The sequence below is a fragment of the Leuciscus leuciscus genome (assembly GCF_965113295.1).
Source record: "Leuciscus leuciscus genome assembly, chromosome: 16".
Classification (NCBI taxonomy): Eukaryota; Metazoa; Chordata; class Actinopteri; order Cypriniformes; family Leuciscidae; genus Leuciscus; species Leuciscus leuciscus.
Window position 1 is genome coordinate 14,411,608 of NC_138740.1, and position 19,354 is coordinate 14,430,961.

At 36.0% G+C, this 19,354-nt stretch overlaps 2 protein-coding genes across 2 annotated transcripts; both read right to left on the minus strand.

Annotated features, from left to right (window-relative positions):
* Nucleotides 1–1,605: 1,605 nt before the first annotated feature.
* poglut3 (protein O-glucosyltransferase 3) lies at nt 1,606–7,676 on the minus strand. Its single transcript, XM_082141333.1, has 8 exons — nt 7,226–7,676; nt 6,249–6,443; nt 5,313–5,596; nt 4,862–5,078; nt 4,573–4,769; nt 4,274–4,468; nt 4,006–4,110; nt 1,606–2,827 (listed from the first exon to the last, which is right to left on the minus strand). The coding sequence occupies exons 1-8, from the start codon at nt 7,452–7,454 to the stop codon at nt 2,687–2,689; spliced, it is 1,563 nt and encodes a 520-aa protein (XP_081997459.1). The 5' UTR covers nt 7,455–7,676; the 3' UTR covers nt 1,606–2,686.
* A 4,163-nt stretch (nt 7,677–11,839) lies between these two features.
* LOC309477920 (serine/threonine-protein kinase pim-2-like) lies at nt 11,840–15,596 on the minus strand. The gene is made up of 8 exons (XM_082141434.1): nt 15,393–15,596; nt 15,051–15,121; nt 13,875–14,215; nt 13,681–13,731; nt 13,212–13,590; nt 12,845–13,021; nt 12,497–12,585; nt 11,840–12,368 (listed from the first exon to the last, which is right to left on the minus strand). Exons 3-8 carry the CDS (start codon nt 14,028–14,030, stop codon nt 12,357–12,359), a joined length of 864 nt encoding a protein of 287 aa, XP_081997560.1. The 5' UTR covers nt 14,031–14,215; nt 15,051–15,121; nt 15,393–15,596; the 3' UTR covers nt 11,840–12,356.
* Nucleotides 15,597–19,354: the final 3,758 nt, after the last annotated feature.

Below are 19,354 nucleotides of genomic sequence, written 5' to 3' on the forward strand. Positions count from 1 at the left end.
GGTGTCTGAAACCATTGTGGACGTTATTTAGTGACTTATTCAATCTCGCATTCAATCCCACTACTGGAACTGTGTTCTAGAAATACATGTGATATTGATATGAGGGTAGGTATGCAGGCATAGATTCAGAGGCATAAGGTACTGTAAGTATTACATACAACAATGCAACAATAATAAAACAATGCACTGACATTTACTTTTTACTTTTGATACTTAAGTATTTTTAAAAACGAGTACTTCTGTACTTTTACTTAAGTAAAAATAGGTCTTTACAACTTTTACTTGTAACGGAGTAATATCTGACCAGTAGTATCTGTACTTTCACTCAAGTAAGGAAGTTGTGTACTTCGTCCACCTCTGGTTTTAAATCATGTGTGAACTTTATCAGTTAGGCTAGTAGTTTTTAATGTAGAAGCTATCGAAAAACTTCAAGTCAGCTTCAAGTAATAAATGAAAAACTAAGTTATTATAAAACTTCTCAATTAAAAACCTATCTTAAACCACAGTATGAGATGGTTAAAAACAAAACTGCTAAATCATAAAGTACCAGAGGCCCGACGAAACAAACGTCTATAAAAGCAATGCTATTCAACGCAACACCAATACCCAAAAATGTTGATAGGCTAGTGTTTCTTGCTAAGAATCTTTAATAGGTCTAGCCTGGCATAATACCTTTGAATGTTGTCAATACTTAATTGTAATTTTTTTTTTATTTAAATATTACATTCTTTTTGTTTACTGCATTTGTTTAAATTTGACTGAAATAAAGAGTATTATGTCTTATTTTGTTTCTATCTTGTTTGGTAACCCATATGTTCAGGGTTTGTAGATCTTTAAAATAATAAAGCTTTTCAGAATCGTGATCTTTATTCCAAGCAAAAAAATCGTGATTCTCATTTTAGCCAGAATCGTGCAGCTCTAGTTCTAAGCATTACTGAAAGGGGCTCAATAGCTATGGCAAAAAGTAATGGAGATAGGGGACATCCCTGGCGCGTACCCCGTGATAAAGTAAAATACTCAGATTTAGCATTATTAGTATAAACTGAAGCTTGAGGGTCAGCATATAATAAACGTAGGCCTATCCATGAAATCAATCCATCCCCAAAACCGAACTCCTCTAATGTCCTAAACAGATAAGCCCACTCTATCCTATCAAATGCCTTTTCGGCGTCTAACGAGATGATCACCTTAGAGGAGCTATTGTTTTGTCCGGAGTATAAAATATAAAAAAAAATATAGTACGGATATTAGAAAACGAATACCGTCCTTTTATAAATCCGGTTTGTTCCTCTGAGATAATACTAGGAAGAATTGCCTCTAAACGAGAAGCTAAAAGTTTGGCTAAAATCTTAACATCAGCATTTCTACTCAATTAGCCTACTGCTAATAGGTCTGTATGAGTTACATAATGTCGGCTCCTTCCCATCTTTAAGCAATAGAGTTATAGATGATTGTCTCAGTGATGGGGGCAGCATACCTAGCTCTAAGGATTCCTCAAATACAGATAAAAGAAGCAGAGCCAATTTAGCATGAAATTTCGTATAAAATTCAGAGGGCAGTTCGTCTGGGCCAGTGGATTTCTTCGATTGCAATGAATTAATTGACTTAATCTCCTCTAAGGTAATGGGTCTATCAAGTTCAGATGCTAAAAGAGAGTCAACCTTAGGAAAGTTAACAAGTCCAAGAAATTGTTTCATTTCTTCTTTATAGTCCAAAGCTTCAGTTTTGTGCAGGGATGAATACCATTTTTTAACTATGATTAAAGACAGTTTATTATGAAACAACAGTTTGATTTATTTTTTCATTAAAAAAATGTTGACAAATGTCACTTATATTACCACAGAATATTGTATTCTGAATACACAGAATATACTGTTTGGCACAACTGAACAAATGGAATGTGTACAAGTTTAAGGCAAGCATGATTTATGCTCAGACTTTGGGGACACAAAGTGTCCCCAAAAAGTGTTTTTTTTGTTGAGGTCTGAGACAAAAACTCCACGTCTAGTCAAATTGACACTTACGTCACCAAAAGATCAGTTCAGCCATTCATGCTGAGCCGTCACAGAGTAAGAATTGTTAGAATATGATTTCTTTGGGCAATGAGCTTAAGTTTGGTCCACATACAGTATAAAGTTAGCTTACATTAGTTCATTCAGAACATTTACTAGAAAGTTTTAAAACAAAACTAGGCTACTCACAGGTTTTACATTGTTCCACATGTCAAATGTTATTTATCATCCCTGCTTTCCATACTGATAAGTAATGCTAGTAAGAAAAGTAATATTAGCAAGGACAAACAAGGGGGAAAATTATACAAAATCAAAGCAAAAACAGAAAAAAATATAAAGATCAAAGCAAAAATGTTACACTGTGAAATTCAAAATGTTAAAAAGCAGAAAAATGTGGAAATAAAATAATTTAAAACAAAGTTGGAGTAATAGCATAATGCACAGGTACATAGTTATCTGCAGTCAGATAAACAAATTGTTAAACATTTTACTCCTTTCGAAACTCAAGTAAGCCATCGTTCATCCTTCAAAAGTATATCATTCCTTTATATCTATACACAACAAACCATTCTGATTCATTTGAATGTTTTTTGTGTTCCATTCGATATTCTTTCTATCATGTGCATGTTTGTGACACTTGCTTCAGATGGAGTGCTTTTATCAGTTAATCTTTGTCAGAGCTCGTCCTTCTGCTGAAGTTTCTGATCCTCTGATCTCCTCTCACAGTTACACAGTGCAGTGTGATCGGATGGCTGAGGCACTATTTCCATATCAGGATGGACTAGAGGCTGAGTGCTCTGACGATTTGCATAGGTCTGTAAAAGGACAGGACACACAGATTGACAACATTTACTACTTTCTCTGTGTTAGCTGTTCCCAGAAAAGTCTCCCCAATGACAGCTCCAGGGCTTTTGTTAAAAGCTTAGTTCACCCAAAAATGAAAATTCTGTCATTAATTACTCACCCTCATGTCATTGCAAACCCAGAAGTGCTGCACTGTTTACAGTACGTCAACAGCGTAGGAGAATGACGTGCAAGAGAAACCACTGTAGTCACATGGACTATTTTACCGATGTCTTTCCTATCTTTCTGGGCCTTGAAAGTTGCAACAATGTTGCAGCCTAGGGGTGGTTCAGAAACCTCTCGCATAATATCTTCATTTGTGTTACGAAGATGAACGAAGGTCTTACGGGTTTGGAACGACATGAGCGTGAGTAATTAATGACAGAAATTTCTTTTTTCTACTGTATAGACTGTCAAGTTTTATTAAAAGCCCATCTCGCCAGGGGCAGGTCAGTTTTGGTCTATTGGTTTGATTTGCCACACAAATACTTTATGTATATATTTAAAAATATATTTAGCCTCTTTGCTATATCTTACACACACTTATAGGTCTGAACTTTGTTGGTAAACATGAATATGCACACGCAAAGACAGACGAAAAACAGACAAAAAATATATATACATATACATATATATATATATAACCAAAAAAAGGTATTTTGAAATTTTTTAATAATTAAAAAGAAAAGGGTATGTAGTAATAACATGGTAATATTTAAAACTTAGACATTTTTCACATTCACTCATTAACGAGAAGTTATTGATCAGATACAATATGGTTTTAGTTGAAAAATATTACGTTTTATAAGTTCAATGCAAAAGCTGTCTGTAGTTTTTGAATGCATTAGGAGGCACTTTACATTTGAAGAGTTCAGATGCAAAAGCCTCTAAATGCCATCTGAAATTTTCTTCTAGAATGATCATTTTTATCAAGCTCGTATATTTAAATTCAATAATTTCACTTAAATGGCAATGAAGATTACCTATTAATTGTCATTTAAGTGAAATTACTGAACTTAAATATACGAGCTTGATAAAAATGATCATTCTAGAAGAAAATTTCAGATGGCATTTAGAGGCTTTTGCATCTGAACTCTTCATTTATTAGTACATTATTCAGCATTTATTGTTGTAAATGGCAGATTCTTACCTGAAAAACAGTGTAGTAGTAGCAGTAGAGTCTGTGAGGCTGAAGCAGATCTCTCACCACCGATTGTCCCATTTTAGCTACGGCCTCAGCCTCTGTGTCGTTGTTCTGTGTACATTAAATACATATTCAAGTTCTAACAATTACAAGATTTTCCTTTTTTGTTTTGCATATAATATGGGTCTCTTTTTTGCAATTTTGTCCTTGTTACATGCAAATGTATGCTGTTACTAAACATATTCAATGTGCTCCAAAAAGACACCGTTTGTACCTTAGCCCATTTAATCTTCTCGATGAGGTCAGAAAGGTCCCTCTTCACTGGGATGTAGTGCACACCTGGTTTCAGATGTGTGTAAAAGTGTTCGTAGTATGGTGAATCCTGTTTTAAGACCAAGCTGTTTCCCAGCATCAAGTACGGAAACCTATAGGCTGCTACTGTTCCATCCACATTCATCTGGTATTTGTACTAGAGAGATTTTCAAGCATGTCCCAATTATTCATTTGTATTATTTATTAAGCAGAGAAAAAGCATATCGCAGTTTAATGAAGCTTTTTCAACACATTACTTACCTTAAAAAAATCAAAGAAACCGACCAGTGCTGTTTTTCCAAGTTCCTTCTCCCGTTCACGAAAGAAAAAAAACGCTGTTATTCCCGCATCAAGCAGCTCTGGATTTTCTTTGGACATGGTTACCAAATGCAAGCGCTCTTCTCGACTGTCCCTGCCTCTGAAGAACGCCTTGTCCGTTTTATTTGACCACACAGGACCTGGGAAAACCAATAAAGAAGTCCAGAGAGATGAGACAAAGGTAAGTAAGGTAATATTGGAGATTGACAGGAGCTGATGTTCAAAGAAGCACCTGTGTTCCCCTGGACTGACAGCAGGTCATTTGTTACGCCTCTCATTGCCTCTAAGGATGAGTGTGTGATATCATATGTGGGAAGAATGATGTCACGCGTGTCCGTGGAGCCGCACCATGAGATAATAGGCACTGGTCCAGGTTTGTCATTCACTTTCCTGGTCTCCATTGGCCAGTCTCCTACGTTAATATAAAATTCCACATCAGGCATTTTTACCTGGTGGAGACAGGGCAGATATAACAACAATATAGTTGATATGACCAATAAATCACCATCAAAATGAAAAAATAAATAAGCGCTGATGACAATTATAATGATTTTTTTTTTCTATTAAATTAGAAAAATGCCAAATAGAAGCATATTCACTGATGGGTTTAATTTTGGACCCCATTATTATTATTTTTAACTGTTTTAATGTGAAATAAGAATTAAAAGGTAAGAAAAGCTTACTTTTCGAGCGAGGGAGAGCAGTATCTCATCCGAGAACATCTTGAAATCGGTGTACTTGCCCAGGGAGCGCCGATGCACCTGGTTGTTTAAGATGGTATAGTGAATGAGTCCTCCTCGCTTTGCAAAGCGCATTGGGACCTCCTGCAGGAGCTGCTGCAGGTCAATAGATGGGAATGAACTGAAATCCTCTTTAATTTGGGGATCTTCCTCTGGGCACTGCATGACCCTCTGCCACGCTGCCACATCGGACTCTGGACAATCACAGTACTCATGATGAACAGGACCTGATGAAATTAAAACGATTTTATTATGCATATTTTGCTAAACTTTTAAAAGAATTGCAGATCATTTGGAAAAGAGTTTGTCTTTGCATAATACTAATAGATGTAAACTTCTGCATACTTTTAAAGAGTATACTTTTTACGGAAATAATATGCTTTAAAAGAATATACTTAAGTGAGAACTGAATGCAATGTTTTTAGACACTTAATTTTAATTTAATATATTATACAACATTTTGTAATTTTATTTAAAAAAAATATATATAGTTAAAGTGCACTGCCGAATGTACAAGCATTTATGGTAAACAAATATTTACTTAAATGTAATTCTATTGACAGCTGTATGTCATGTATTTTAATATATTTGTATCTGCACATTTGTAATGATGAAGTTGCAATTTAGTCCATATAAACTGTATTAACTGTAAGTGTAATATTTTCACACTACAGATACAAATATAATCATGTACTTCACATGTGCTTTAGTATGTTATTAAACGCATCAAAAAAGGACAACAAAAGGAAAAAATAAAGACTTTTAATAATAATTGTATTGTACTGTACTACTGTATTTATGTGGAATCAAAATATAAAGTTTGGCTGGGTAAAACTAAGCCTATAGACCACATCTATCAATTTCCCAAAAATACGTTACCCCTAAGACTGTATGGTGACTTTGCCACTGGCTTGTCTTGATACAAAACTTCAATCTTCAAACCCTTCATAGAACTTCCATAGAGTCGGTATCTGACAAGCAGGGAGCCGTCGCCCCGATCCAATGGCGCTGGGACATGGACACGAAGATACTCATTTTCCAATGAGGATATCGTCACTTTGAAAGAGTCTTTAACTAAAAGAAAATAAACAGTAAAGTGTGCAAGAAAAGATACTGACATACACTGGTTTGAACTAAACAGATTTCAGTCAATTTATATGAAAGGGGGGGGGGGACTAAAAATGTATATTTACATTGATTGATAATATTTAAAAAATAAATACTGGCTTTTTAAGCCAGGACAACTGTGTGTATTACTGAAAAGGAGATCTTAAAAATCTGGTACTCCGTAATAATAAAAAAGTCATTCAAAACACATACAAACACCATCACATTCGCCTATATACTGTAAAACTGAACAGAAAACATTCATTCATTCAAAAATTAGAAATGTCATGAAACTTTAAGGCTGATTTAAGTTTTTTTCTTTTCTTTTGGATAACCCTCTTGATATGATCCATCTCTTTTCCAAGAGATATATTTTATATATATATAATATATATATGATCAGTGTTGGGTAAGTTAATTAATTACTAGCTACTGTACTAATTACATCTTTAACAGTGTAATTAGATTACTGTACTACTTACTCTCTCAAAAAAGTATTGCATTATTAATTACTTTCCAAATGCCAAAGTGTGTAAAGGAGAAGGTTACATTTAAAACATATATTTTAACATAAAAGTTTGATTTTAAATCCACTATTATTTTATACAGAATTGTTCTATAGTCTAGTATAATGCAATCAGAATTAACTAATTAAATTACAGAAAAAAAGTAATCCCAAAAGTAATTAGATTACTTAGTAATTAATTAAACCAGCACTGTATGATTGTTATACATATTTGCATTCTTACCAGGAGAGACAGTGATGTTTTCTCCTCGTGAATCAACAGTCTGAATGTAGAAGTATCTGACAGGAAGCACAACATCAGGATTCAGTCCAGGACCCCACACGAGACATTTACCCGGATTAATATCAATACTCTGACAGAATCCAACATTGAAAGCTGTAGTAATGACCAGGGCGAAGGCAACATTTGGCATATTTGCAAAAGCGTTTCTAATGTTTATATGAGGGATCATTTTATCTGCTGTTCCTGGCGCTGAGCAAGAGGGAGTTGAATTACAGCTAAAGTTCGCTGCAAAGGTGCTAAGAATTTATTGACATGGTTATTACAGACGTTTTTAGCCTTTCCCTGTTTTATAGACCCGGACTTGTTGCGTTAAGGTAGAAAATAGCACGTTAAAAAATAATTAGGGTGGCTTTTAAGTGTGGCGCTTGTGCTGCGGTGCGCCTCGATAATAAATCCGGCGAGGTTTAAAAACTATTCAAGAGTTCCGGATCTTATAATGTAATGCAGTTAATTTTAATAGTAATCATACATCATTTTAAAAATCCTAGACTGTAATAAAAATAACACTGGCCTAATTTGTAAATACATTTTATCTTTTTTATGTGAAAATGTACTTATTAGGTGAATAAAGTTCGAAATGTGCTGCTTCATCTGTCTTTTTCATTGATTATCAAGGTCTTTTATATTCCACTCAGAGCTAGAGTGCACTCGAGGAAAAATGTTCATGGTTGATCATTATTGTGTATTGTTTGTATGATATTGTAATTAACTTTCTTTTATTTTGTTTATTAATTTCACTTTATATCAAATTACATTCCAGTTCAAATCTAACTCTTGTCTGTCGGTTGTTTCTCACCACAACCCGCTACTTCCTTTACGAACTTTACATCTTCTGCTAAATCTATTTGTACCTACAGCAATTAATTTAATAATTAATTACCAAATTCTGTAGACACCTGTTACATAGCTCTAATATTTGCTAAAAGACTAAAATCGGCAATGAGTTCTGTAATAGATCATGAGACACAAAAAAAGACATATTGTTAATAATATAAGATTATTCAGAATTGATACAGGAGTACAGCTTCATTTATTTATTTATTTTCTATGAGGTGTTTAATTCTTTAGAGCACCAATTTATTATGAAGTCATTGCATAGATTTGGTTTTGGAGATTGGAGATAAGTAATTAAAACCCTTTACAATAATAGAAGCTGTTGGATTAAATTAAAGAATGGCACTTCCCCAAGGTTTAGTTTATCTAGAGGAGTCAGACAAAGGGTGTCCCATTTCTCCCTATTTATTTCTACTTTGTGTGCAACTCTCCACATTTATCTTTGAAAGCGGTATTCAGGGTATCCGCAGATCGAGAAATTATAATATTAGCCAATTAGCAGATGACACTATACCTTATTTTTAAGAGATGCTTCCCAAATCCCTATAGTAGCCTAATTGATTATATAAAACTGTTCTCTAAAGCTTCAGGACTTAATTTAAACATAAATAAATGTGACTTAATGTCTATTAAAGATTGCACTGCACCCTCTTTCTATAATATTCCATTTAGATCTAAAGTTACATATTTAGGCATCGTGATCACTAAAAATCAAGATAGTAGATAATAGTACATTGAACTTTGACCCTGTTATAATAAAAGCCCAAAGAAGATGTAATGCATGGTTGCATTTGGCAAAACAAAATACATTATGTTAAGAAGTACATTATGTTCAAATTTTCTTGATTTCTCATCTCTGAACAACACTTTCAAAATGAATTGGATTAGACCGTTTTTGTGTAATCCAAATTCAATTTGGGATTTTATCCCTAATTACTTTCTTTTCCAAATTAGGTGGTCTCCCTGTCCTATTGATCTGTAATTATGATATTGCTAGAATCCCTTACAACTTATCTAAGTTCCATAAGCAAGCATTACTTGCCTGGTCTTTCATTTTTGAGCACAACTTTTCCCCTCACCGGTACTTTATTTGGAACAACTGGGAAATTGTATATAAGAATGTCTTTGTTGTTTTTTAGTAATTGGTTTGAGAAACAAATTTTGACTGTTTCTCAGTTATTAAATTCAGAAGGTGTTACTTTAAATTATGAAGAATTTTTACGTAAATTCAATTTCCCAGTAACTCCCAAGGAATTTCCCATTGTAATGGACGCTGTTCCTAAAGGAGTTGTTATGCTTCTAAGAGAGTCCGTTAGATCATCTAACACTTTACCTATTTCTTTAGACCCATTTGAACTCCCAGTAGGAAAACTGTGCTTTTTGTCACATCCTTCATCATGTATTATTATAGAATTAGATCTCTCTTTCAAAAGGAGCTTGTAACAATTCCATATATGTCGTCATATTGGATGAAATTGGTTGACCATATTGATTGGGAAAAAAGTATGGACTCTGCCTTTGAAATACATAATAACTAACAAGGTTAGAGAAATTTCATTCAGATTATTACACAAATCTTACCCTTTTTTGAAAAGGTTTAAGTCAGATATAGACACAAGTTGTTCTTTCTGTGGCGCCCCTGATGAAACTGCTCCTCGTATCTTCTGGGATTGTCTTCTCAAACAACTATTTTGGGACGAATTTTCTCATTTTATCAACTGCAATGTGCTTCCGGATTTTTCTTTTGTTTTTTAAGGATGTAATGTTTTGCTTCTTTAATATACAAAAAGCTCAAATTAAGGAATATTTGATTATTAATCTATTATTGCTCCTTACTAAATTTCACATTCACCGCTGTAAATTCTCTCTTCAAAATCCTTTACTCATTGTTTTTAGGAGAGAGGTCCAACAGTACATCCAAAATATTTCATCATCCAAGAATCTTAAAGCTCTTAAGACAATAACCTTGTTTCAACTTTTTAATTTATTTCATTAAAGTTTTCTGTTCAGTTCTTCTATGTATATATAATAGGCCCATGTATAAATTATGGATTTTAGTATCATTTAATGTAACTTCTACATTTTTGCTATGTAGGCTACTTGTACTTTTGATACCTTGGCATTAAAAAGAAATAAAAATAAGTGTTTGGAAAATGCTGAGGTGCAATAGGTGATTAACAAAAACATTGTATTATGCTGGTTGAAAGTCTCCTCATATCCTGATAGCAATCACAATGTTAAGCGGTCTAACACACATACCATTTCTCAAAATCAGGTACGCCAATATGGTTTATATAAAATATTATTTATTGAACGATAATAGTTAATTATACAAGAATACAAAGTTTGTAGAATAGCAAGGCAAGGCAAGTTTATTTATACATAGAACATTTCATACACTATGGCAATTCAAAGTGCTTTAGAGAGGAATAAAAATAATCACAAAATAAAAGTAAGGAACATTCAAACAGTTATTCAAAAGCTTTGCATAGAAAGGAATTAATCACACTATAGCAATTCATAGCGCTTTGCATAGACACAAAATAAAAGCAGGGGAAATTACAACAGTTATAAAAGGAATTAAAAGAGATAAGTGATACCGTTATAAAATGAATTAAGAGTAAAATGAATTAAAATAGTAAATAAACTTCTCATCTGGCAAAACAACGGTGTATCTTATTTTGACTCTGAGATTTCCCCATGACGGTCAGTGTTCTTCTGTGGATTTTCATATACAGTGGATTATCTGAGCCCACCAGATTAGTAATCTGTACCAACCATCAGATATGCTTGGTGTTAAAGATATAGCCTTCATAAATAGTACACTAGTGTTCTCATTTAAGCATCTCTTCAATGGCAGGAGAGATCAATATATCAAAGGAAATCCAGAAATGATCAGACAGAGCTACATCCTTAATAACAATCGATGAAATGTTTAGACCCTTACTGATAAGTAAATCTAGATTTACATGGTCCACGATTGTGTGTGGGTCCATGTACATGCTGAGTCAGATCAAACGTTTTTAAAACAGTTTTGATTTCTATGTGGATGTTAAAATCTCCAGCAATAGCAAAACAGTCAAACTCTGAGGTAATTGTTGATAACAGTTCAGTAAAGTCCTCAGCGAAGGCTGGAGAGTATTTTGGAGGCCTGTAAATAATGATAAGTAAAATGCGTGGAGCGCCTTTTAACACTAAATACACAGATATTCGAAAGATGGGTAATTCCCAAATGATATTTGCTTACATTGATAGATATCTTTAAAAAGAGCAGCTTACAAATCCAGGTTGTTTGTGGTTAAGTCGTTGACTAGAAGTGATTTATTTTTAAGTGAGCGGATGTTTAAAAGTGCTATTTAACAGTCTTACTTTTTGTCCTCACAGCAATCTTAGTTTAATAATAATAATAATAATACATTTATTTTTATAGCGCTTTTCTAGACACTCAAAGACGCTTTACAGTTAATTGGTTTACATAAAAAATAAAATAAAATAAATAAATAAAATAAAAACAAGGTATATAGACAGGGTTACATAGATAGCCCAAGAAGGACAAGCTTAGGCAAAGTGTGGGAGTCTGTGGAGTCAATGTGGATGTTGAAGTCACCTAACAAAAGAATGGATGGTGATATGGCACAGAGTTGGGATAGAAATTCGGATAGATCAGAGAGGAATGCAGGGTTTGTTTTGGGGGGGGGGGGGCGGTAGATAGTTGCAATGACCAGGGGTTTGATGTGTAATAGGCACCAGATTAGTTGGGTTTGCTGTACGGCTATTGAAGGCCGACACATATCACTGAGAGTTGGTATCAGTTGCTTTTGGTTCACCTCGAGCAGATGGGGGAGTGTGTGGGCCCTGGCGTTGTGGCAGAGGCCGAATAGCTCTCACAGGAGGAGGGCGAGGGCGAGCTGGGCCCGCTGGGTTTGGGTGTTTGCGAGGCCTGATGTTTTTTGGTTGATATCTGAGGGCTCGCAGCAAAAGAGTGGGATAGTTTGGTTCCAGCATACACCAGTTCTTCCATTTTCTCTGAGAAGCACAGAAGTGGAGATGCTGGAGAGAGGGATAATGTGTCTGGTGTTATCGGAGGCTGTGATATGTTGTCCTGGTTTTCCTGGCTGTTTTCCAGGAAGTCGTCCTTGGGTGCTGAATAGCAAACAGACAAGCCAACAATTCTTTCACAGGAACTTCTGGGAGGAATTCCGACATGACATGCAGCTCTGACATTCCTCTTTATGTCTTATTCTGTGACCTGAAACAAACAAACAAAAAAGGTTACAGTCATGGATTACAATTAGAAGAAAACATTTTTTTAAATCTTTCAAATGAAAAGTGAATATAATCTTCAAAATCATTTGTAGCTGATCTTAGGCTCATTACCTTAAACCATTCATGTCGAAGGATTTTCCTCAAATAAATCCGTTGTCTTGGGCTTATCTTCAGGAGGGATCGAATCAGGAGGCAGCATTCTGTGCAGAACCAAAGAAGTGAGTCAGATTATTACCTTAAACTTTACAAACATACTGTCTTTGTTTTAAGCTGTAAGATTCGACTATCCCATAAAGTACGGTCAGAAAAAAAAATCAGAAAAAAAATGCTTGTATTATCCAATACAGTATCTATCTTTTATACAGGCACTTGGCTCAGGTGTTACTTTTTCGTAATTTCTTTGTTTTGTATGATTTAAATTACAGTTGGTCTTCTTTGTTGTGATGAATGCCATCTTACCGTTTGACAAGCCAGGATCAGACCAGGTGTCTTCATCAATCATTTGCCTGTCTCTTGGTTCTGGATAGCGTCCACACACCAACAGGAACAAGAGCACTCCCAGAGACCACACAGTAGCTGGTCTCCCGTGGTACTTGTCCTCTGTGTAGTACTCAGGTGGGCAGTAGCGTCGAGTGCCTGCAGAAAAAAAGATTTGTCTGATGGGTAAGTACCATAGCATGAAATACCATAACATGTGGTCAAAACACCTGGTGTTTTTAATAAAAAAAAATGCTGCCTCAAATGTGAGATATGGTTTATATGATACCAATTGAACTAGTCACTAGAACTTAAGTCCCAAACTACAGGTTTGATTCATAATTCATACCACTGAATCTTTCATAGCCAGCTTCCTGCAGGAGATCTCCGCACCCGAAGTCAATCAGTTTGACCTCAAGGGTTTCTGTGTTGATCAGCAGGTTCTCCAGCTTAACATCACGGTGAAACACTCCACGGCGACAGGACATATGAGCAGCCATCGTTGCCTGCGCCATGATAAACCGCGCTGTGTCCTCATCTAGGATGCCTTTGTGACGTTTCCAAAAATGCCGCAGATCTTCACAGGGTGAGGGACGCTCCAAGACCATGATATATTGGTCAGGCTGGTCCTGCCAGTCCAGCAGCTCAATGATCCCTGAAACTTTGGGGCCCCTATTAGCAAGGATTAATAGGCCGACCTCTAATGGCAATTGTCCGGGATGACCAGGCTGGAAGAAAGATCATTGTTATATGAAGGGGTTGTCATTATGTTTACATATTTTAATTTGAAAACAACATAGTGAGTGTAGGCTACTTACAATGTAGATGTATTTCATGTTCTGCGGCTTTCTGGCAATTTTCACTGCCACCTGATCAACCGAAAAAAAAAGATGTTACATTTCTAACATGTCAAATGCAGTAAGTAGTGGAAAAATACACACAAAAAAACTTGAAATGGATATAGTGAGACAACATAATTTGTTGGCTAAATATTGTAAGAAAATGACGATACCTCAAGACCATCCTCCAAGCGTTTCCCTTCATAAACAGAGCCGAATGATCCCTTACCGAGCATTCTTCCCATTTCATACCGGCTCAAAATGTTGTCTGCAAAAAGATGATTCATTTTAGTTGCATGGAAAGCAGTGAGTTTAATGCTTGAGGTCATGGCCGTAAACTCACCCTCAGTTGTCTCGTCCACTCTGTTGTTGTGACCTGGTGCTGGACTGACTGGACTGTGATGGACTGGAGCTGGAGGGGTTTGAACCTGCTGATCTTCAAGACCACCGGATAGAGCTTCCTGAAGACCATGATCCTCTGCAGCACGGGCACTGGACTGTAGACAGTTTTGATCTAAAAGCAAGGAATTTCAAACAAAAGCATGTTTAAAAGCAATCAAAAAAAAATTAGTCAAGTCATTTATATAGCGCTTTTAACAATGTAGATTGTGATTTAACAGTGATAATAGCAAACTAGATTAAAAAGTTCGTCAAGACAAACTTTTAGTTTGCTTGAGAAAATTTGGACCAGAAAGTTTGAAGAAGTTTAAAGTAGTTTGAAGTTTAAATCAGTTTAAAGTTTAAATTAGTTTAAAGTAGTTTAAAGTTTGAAGTAGTTTAAAGTTAAAAAGTTGCTAGAGTGTTTCTAGTGGGTTGCTAAAGTGTCCTGGGTGGCTGCTAGGGTATTCTGGGTGGTTGCTAGGGTGTTCTGGGTGGTTGCTAGGCAGTTGCTAGGGTGTTCTTGGTGGTTGCTATGGTGTTGCTAGCATTTACACATTCTCAACTGGTCATTGGATTTACCCTCAGCGTGTCTCTCACTAATGGCTGCAGTGGTCTGATCCTCCACTTTCTGACCCTGACCTGAGACACTCCAGTGAAGAGAGAGATGCTCTCCAAAACTCCAGTGAAGAGAGAGCAGATCTCCAGAACTCCAGTGAAGAGTGAGCAGATCTACAGAACTCCAGTGAAGAGTGAGCAGATCTACAGAACTCCAGTGAAGAGTGAGCAGATCTACAGAACTACTCTTCTTCCTCTGACTCTCCCGACTATCACTTTCCCAGAGATTTGACCTTGATTTCTTCCCATATCAGAATAAACAAAGAATATGTAAAACAACTGCATAAAAAGGTGTCAAAATCTATCAAGTATTAATATATTCAAATTCATTTGTAGCTTATTAGGGCCAATACCTCAAACCAATTCCGGAAAAGTGCAGGACTGTGGTGGACTGGAGATGGAGGGGTTTGAAGACAGTTTTGATCTAAAGCAGAGAATATCAAACAAAAGCATGTTTCAAACAAATAATTATAATTATGAAACATTGGATACTCATATTATGGCTATTCTTCTGTTAAAATGTTTTATTTTTTCAACAATCCTTGTTTAAATATTCATGACATGTTTTGGAATAAATAAAAAAATCTGATTATTGGCTTGATCAAACTTCAGTTGTGTTTTGATATAATATGGTGTGGTCATATCTGGTCATTAATGACACTCCAGTGATATTCTCCAATGGTCATTTGACTTACCCTCAGCTCTTCTCTCATCTATCGGTGCAGTAACGTTATTCTGGTCTGAGATGATGCCGCTCCAACGAAGCTTCACAGAACTATCCATCCTCCTCCTCTTTCTCATCGGCATCTCAATTTCGGTGCTGAATAATCTGGACACAGAAACAAACTCACAAAACAGAGGTGTTAAATGTCCAGGAATAATCTCGGTGTGTGTCCGGGTCGGGCCTTGCATCCTCCTTCAAACTGTAATCAAAACAATACAAATACAATACAAAATGCAATACAATACAATACAATACTATGCTCCTCAGAAATACCCCTCCCCGCAACAAATAAATAAATAAACAAACTCCAAACTCCCTCTAAAATAAGAAAAGAACAATACAATTAACGTTAACGAGTCCTCAGAAATAATGTGAACTTTAAAAAACTTATAAAACGATGTAACGTTAGATGATATATCCGATCTCCTTCAAGAATACAAGTCTCCTCTCTGAAATCCTCCAAACAGCTTCAAAATCGCAAGATCAGCACAGAAAGATTCGGCAAAAGTCTCTGAATTCGCTTCTCAACCAGCAGACAGCGAACAAAGTATTTGCGAGTCAGAAAGAATTCATAGGACGCGTCACCATAGCAACTAAAATTCGAATCCGTCATATGCAGGCACGCGCACCCGAAGAAGTCGCCCGCGTGAGCAGAGCGCGTGAGCGCACATCGAATCTGCAAGCAAACCGAATCTGTTCATGCAGGACTGAATGTAATTATTAAATATAAATAACCATTAACAAGTGATATAATAATGTATCATTACTGTTTAGCTACAAAATGGAAGTTTAAAATTCAACTGTTAAAGCATGAAATAAGGTACCATGAAATGAATCAGTGAACTTGAGTTTGATGAGGCTATATTATCAGTAGCCTAATAAAATAATCATTAAAAAAAATGTAATCGTTAAAAAAAAGTATCAGACATTTATGTCAATTCGATTCAGCGATGAATACTAATGTTGTCCACCAGATGGAGCCACAGGGATAACAAATACTTTAAGATCACGTTAATATTAATTAAGTTATTTGTTTTAAATGGTTGATATAAAAACGTTTAGATTTTTCGATTTATTCAGATATACAGAAAAAGAAATGTACATATAATGAACATGTAATATAGTGCAAAAAGTTATTTTCTAGAGTTATTTTTTCTAATTGTCTAAAGAGTTCATTATAATTTTTTTACAATTATCAGAGAGGGGCACAATACATTTTGAGACAAAAGAGGGCAGGGGCTTGCATTCTATGCATTATGCATTCTAATTGTATCAACGTCTTTGTGAAACAATGTGAAACGCAAAGCCCTTTTTTGTTTGTTAAAAACCACGGATTTGATTTTTGTGTTTTTCAAGAAACCCATTCCACGCAGGATGATGCTACATTTTGGAGGTCCCAGTGGGGCAATGATATCTGGATGTCTCACGGTACAGAGCGATCGGTGTCGCCATTTCGAAAAATAAGTTTGCTGGTGAAATACTACACCTTGACAGTGACCCCAAGGGTCATTTCTTTTGTTAGTGGTTTTACTTGGCTAGACCGCAGTTCTTTTAAATGTGTATGGGTATAATCCTTCTAAGGAAAATACCACCTTAATTGATATGATAGCGATAATATACAGTACTGGATAGATAAATTCCCCAATGCTGGTATTATTTTGGGTAGGGATTATAATATGGTTAAATAGTGATTTAGATAGGTTTCCTTCCAGAGCTGCTATCCAAGTCCAATTATGGATGCATTTATGATGTGATTTAATGTTGTTGACATATGGAGAGAAACATATCCACAGCTGAGACTCTATACCTGGAGCAGCAAGGACCAAGCAGTCTCGAATAGATTATTGGCTTATTTCCCAAAACCTAGCAAACAGTTGTAAATCAGTCAGCATTCACGCCACGCCTCTTACAGACCACAGTGCTGTCTCTCTTAAGGTTAGTCTCTCAGCATCCCTTGATTTCAGATCAACTCTTTCTTATTGGAAACTGAACAATTCTCTTCTCCTTTATAAAGATGTTAAAGGGTAACTAAACCCCAGGTCAGAGCCTGACTCCACCCACTGGCAATATTTGAAAAATGCTGGAAAAGTAGGCAGAGCCCAGTGGAGAGGGGCCGTGCATCTGAGATGTATCTCTCTGTAGGCAGGGGTGTGGTTAACTGGTACCCTCTGACGTCAGAGGGTACCACAACTTCCAATAGGAAAATTCAACTACAGTAGCCACTGTTCAACCTGAAGAGGGCAGCACTCAAGACGTTTTTACACCATATTTTGTCAAATTAAAACACTTTAAACACAAATGTCAAAAAAATTACTTGAATCAATGAACAGCACTAATAAAGCCCCATTCTTACAGATCATTAACTAAAAAAAAGTTGGTTTAGGGTTTAGTTACCCTTTAAAAAGAATATTACATTATTGATTGAGCAATATTGGAAAAGAGCATTACCGTTAGATTCATATTGTTGCCAGTGGGAGCTGTTGAAGTTTGAAATCGGTAAATATTTCGGAAAATTTGCTAGTAACTTAGCCAAACTTAAAAGAGCAGAAGAAAATAAGGTGATTGACTTTTAATTGACAATTGGCATCCTGTATCTCTGCTCAACAATGATTAAAGGCAGGGTAGGCACGATTTTTCTAAAAAACTTTTTCCCAAATTTGTTGAAACTGTCTTTATATACCAATACATAATTAAAATGTAAGTTCTCTGAAAAAGAGAGTATAAAAATCGAGTGTCTGTAGTCCTCTCAAAGCTGCAATAAACACAGCTATGTCCATTCGGAACGAATGAAATGATTGGCTGGGCGACTGTCACTCTCCCTCGCTATCATGGCCATAGACATGATCATGGCTACCACCCCTTCCGCTACAGGAGCTGCCCACATGCGCGCACCCGTTTGACTCGAGGAGGGGAAGCGGCACGGAGAGAGGCACGGAAGCTAGGAAGAGCAGTCAAAATTCCCAGTACATATACAGTCAGCGAAGGAAAACAAGGCAAAAAAACTAGTAAGGTAGAATGGTAGGCTACTTGTCTCCGGAGTGTAACGTTAGTCCTCATCAGAGCCAACAGTGCTTTCATCGTGGAAGCTCTTACATGCAAAACACCGTACATGTTATGAATCTTACACGAAATTCACCTTCATCACAGTGTAACTGATGGTAATGGGAAAACGTGTATCAATGCAACCTGTTTTTAGCTTTGCCTTATGTTACTAGCTCGTTACCGAAACAAACTCAATATATTTTAAACTTTACCAGTATCGATATGCTAGCTTGATAGTGAGTACTAACAGCCATGTTAGTTGTTTATATTCATAATGATAAAGTTAGGTATTTTATTACATGTGATTCCGACATGATGTCACTACATGCACTGCTCGGCGCTGGCAAACGCGTCCTCCAGCTGAGCGTTCGGCATCGCGCGTTCATGTGTTTTGGGGGCGTGGCTTTGGAAGGAGCCCAGAAGGGAGGGGGTGGGAGTGAATGGAATAAGTAGCTGTGTTTATTGCAGCACTGAGAGGACTACAGACACTCGATTGTTATACTCTCTTTTTCATAGTACTTACATTTTAATTATGTATTGGTATATAAAGACAGTTTAAACAAATTTTGGAAAAAATTTTTTTTTAGAAAAATCCTGACCCTGCCTTTAACCCTGGTTAAATAAAAGGGAATTAAGTTTAATTTATTCACAATTTATTAACATCTTATTTCCCTAATAAAGGTTGAAAAGTGAAGTATAAAAGTGATTTAAGAAAAAAAAGTCGAAGTTTTAAGTTATTTAGTTGATTGGTGATTGACCAATCAGAGCGCTCCGTCATCACGCGCCTGCGTAACGAGGAGAGGAGAAAAGACGTGAGCTGATCTTTGCGATCTAAGTCAAAGGAATATAGTCAAAATAAAACCTTCTGAAAAGTAGAAATGAGCTCAATTG

Excerpts from the sequence above, each read along its gene's own strand:
- poglut3 (XM_082141333.1), bottom strand. The coding sequence starts at position 7,454 with ATGATCCCTCATATAAACATTAGAAACGCTTTTGCAAATATGCCAAAT. Across the intron at positions 5,597-6,248 it reads GTCACCATACAGTCTTAGGG|GTCCTGTTCATCATGAGTAC; the intron begins GTAACGTATTTT and ends TAATTTCATCAG. Across the intron at positions 4,770-4,861 it reads GTCAGTCCAGGGGAACACAG|GTCCTGTGTGGTCAAATAAA; the intron begins GTGCTTCTTTGA and ends TGGTTTTCCCAG.
- LOC309477920 (XM_082141434.1), bottom strand. The coding sequence starts at position 14,030 with ATGACCTCAAGCATTAAACTCACTGCTTTCCATGCAACTAAAATGAAT. Across the intron at positions 13,591-13,680 it reads ACATGAAATACATCTACATT|CCTGGTCATCCCGGACAATT; the intron begins GTAAGTAGCCTA and ends TCTTTCTTCCAG. Across the intron at positions 13,022-13,211 it reads TGGCTATGAAAGATTCAGTG|GCACTCGACGCTACTGCCCA; the intron begins GTATGAATTATG and ends TTTTTTCTGCAG.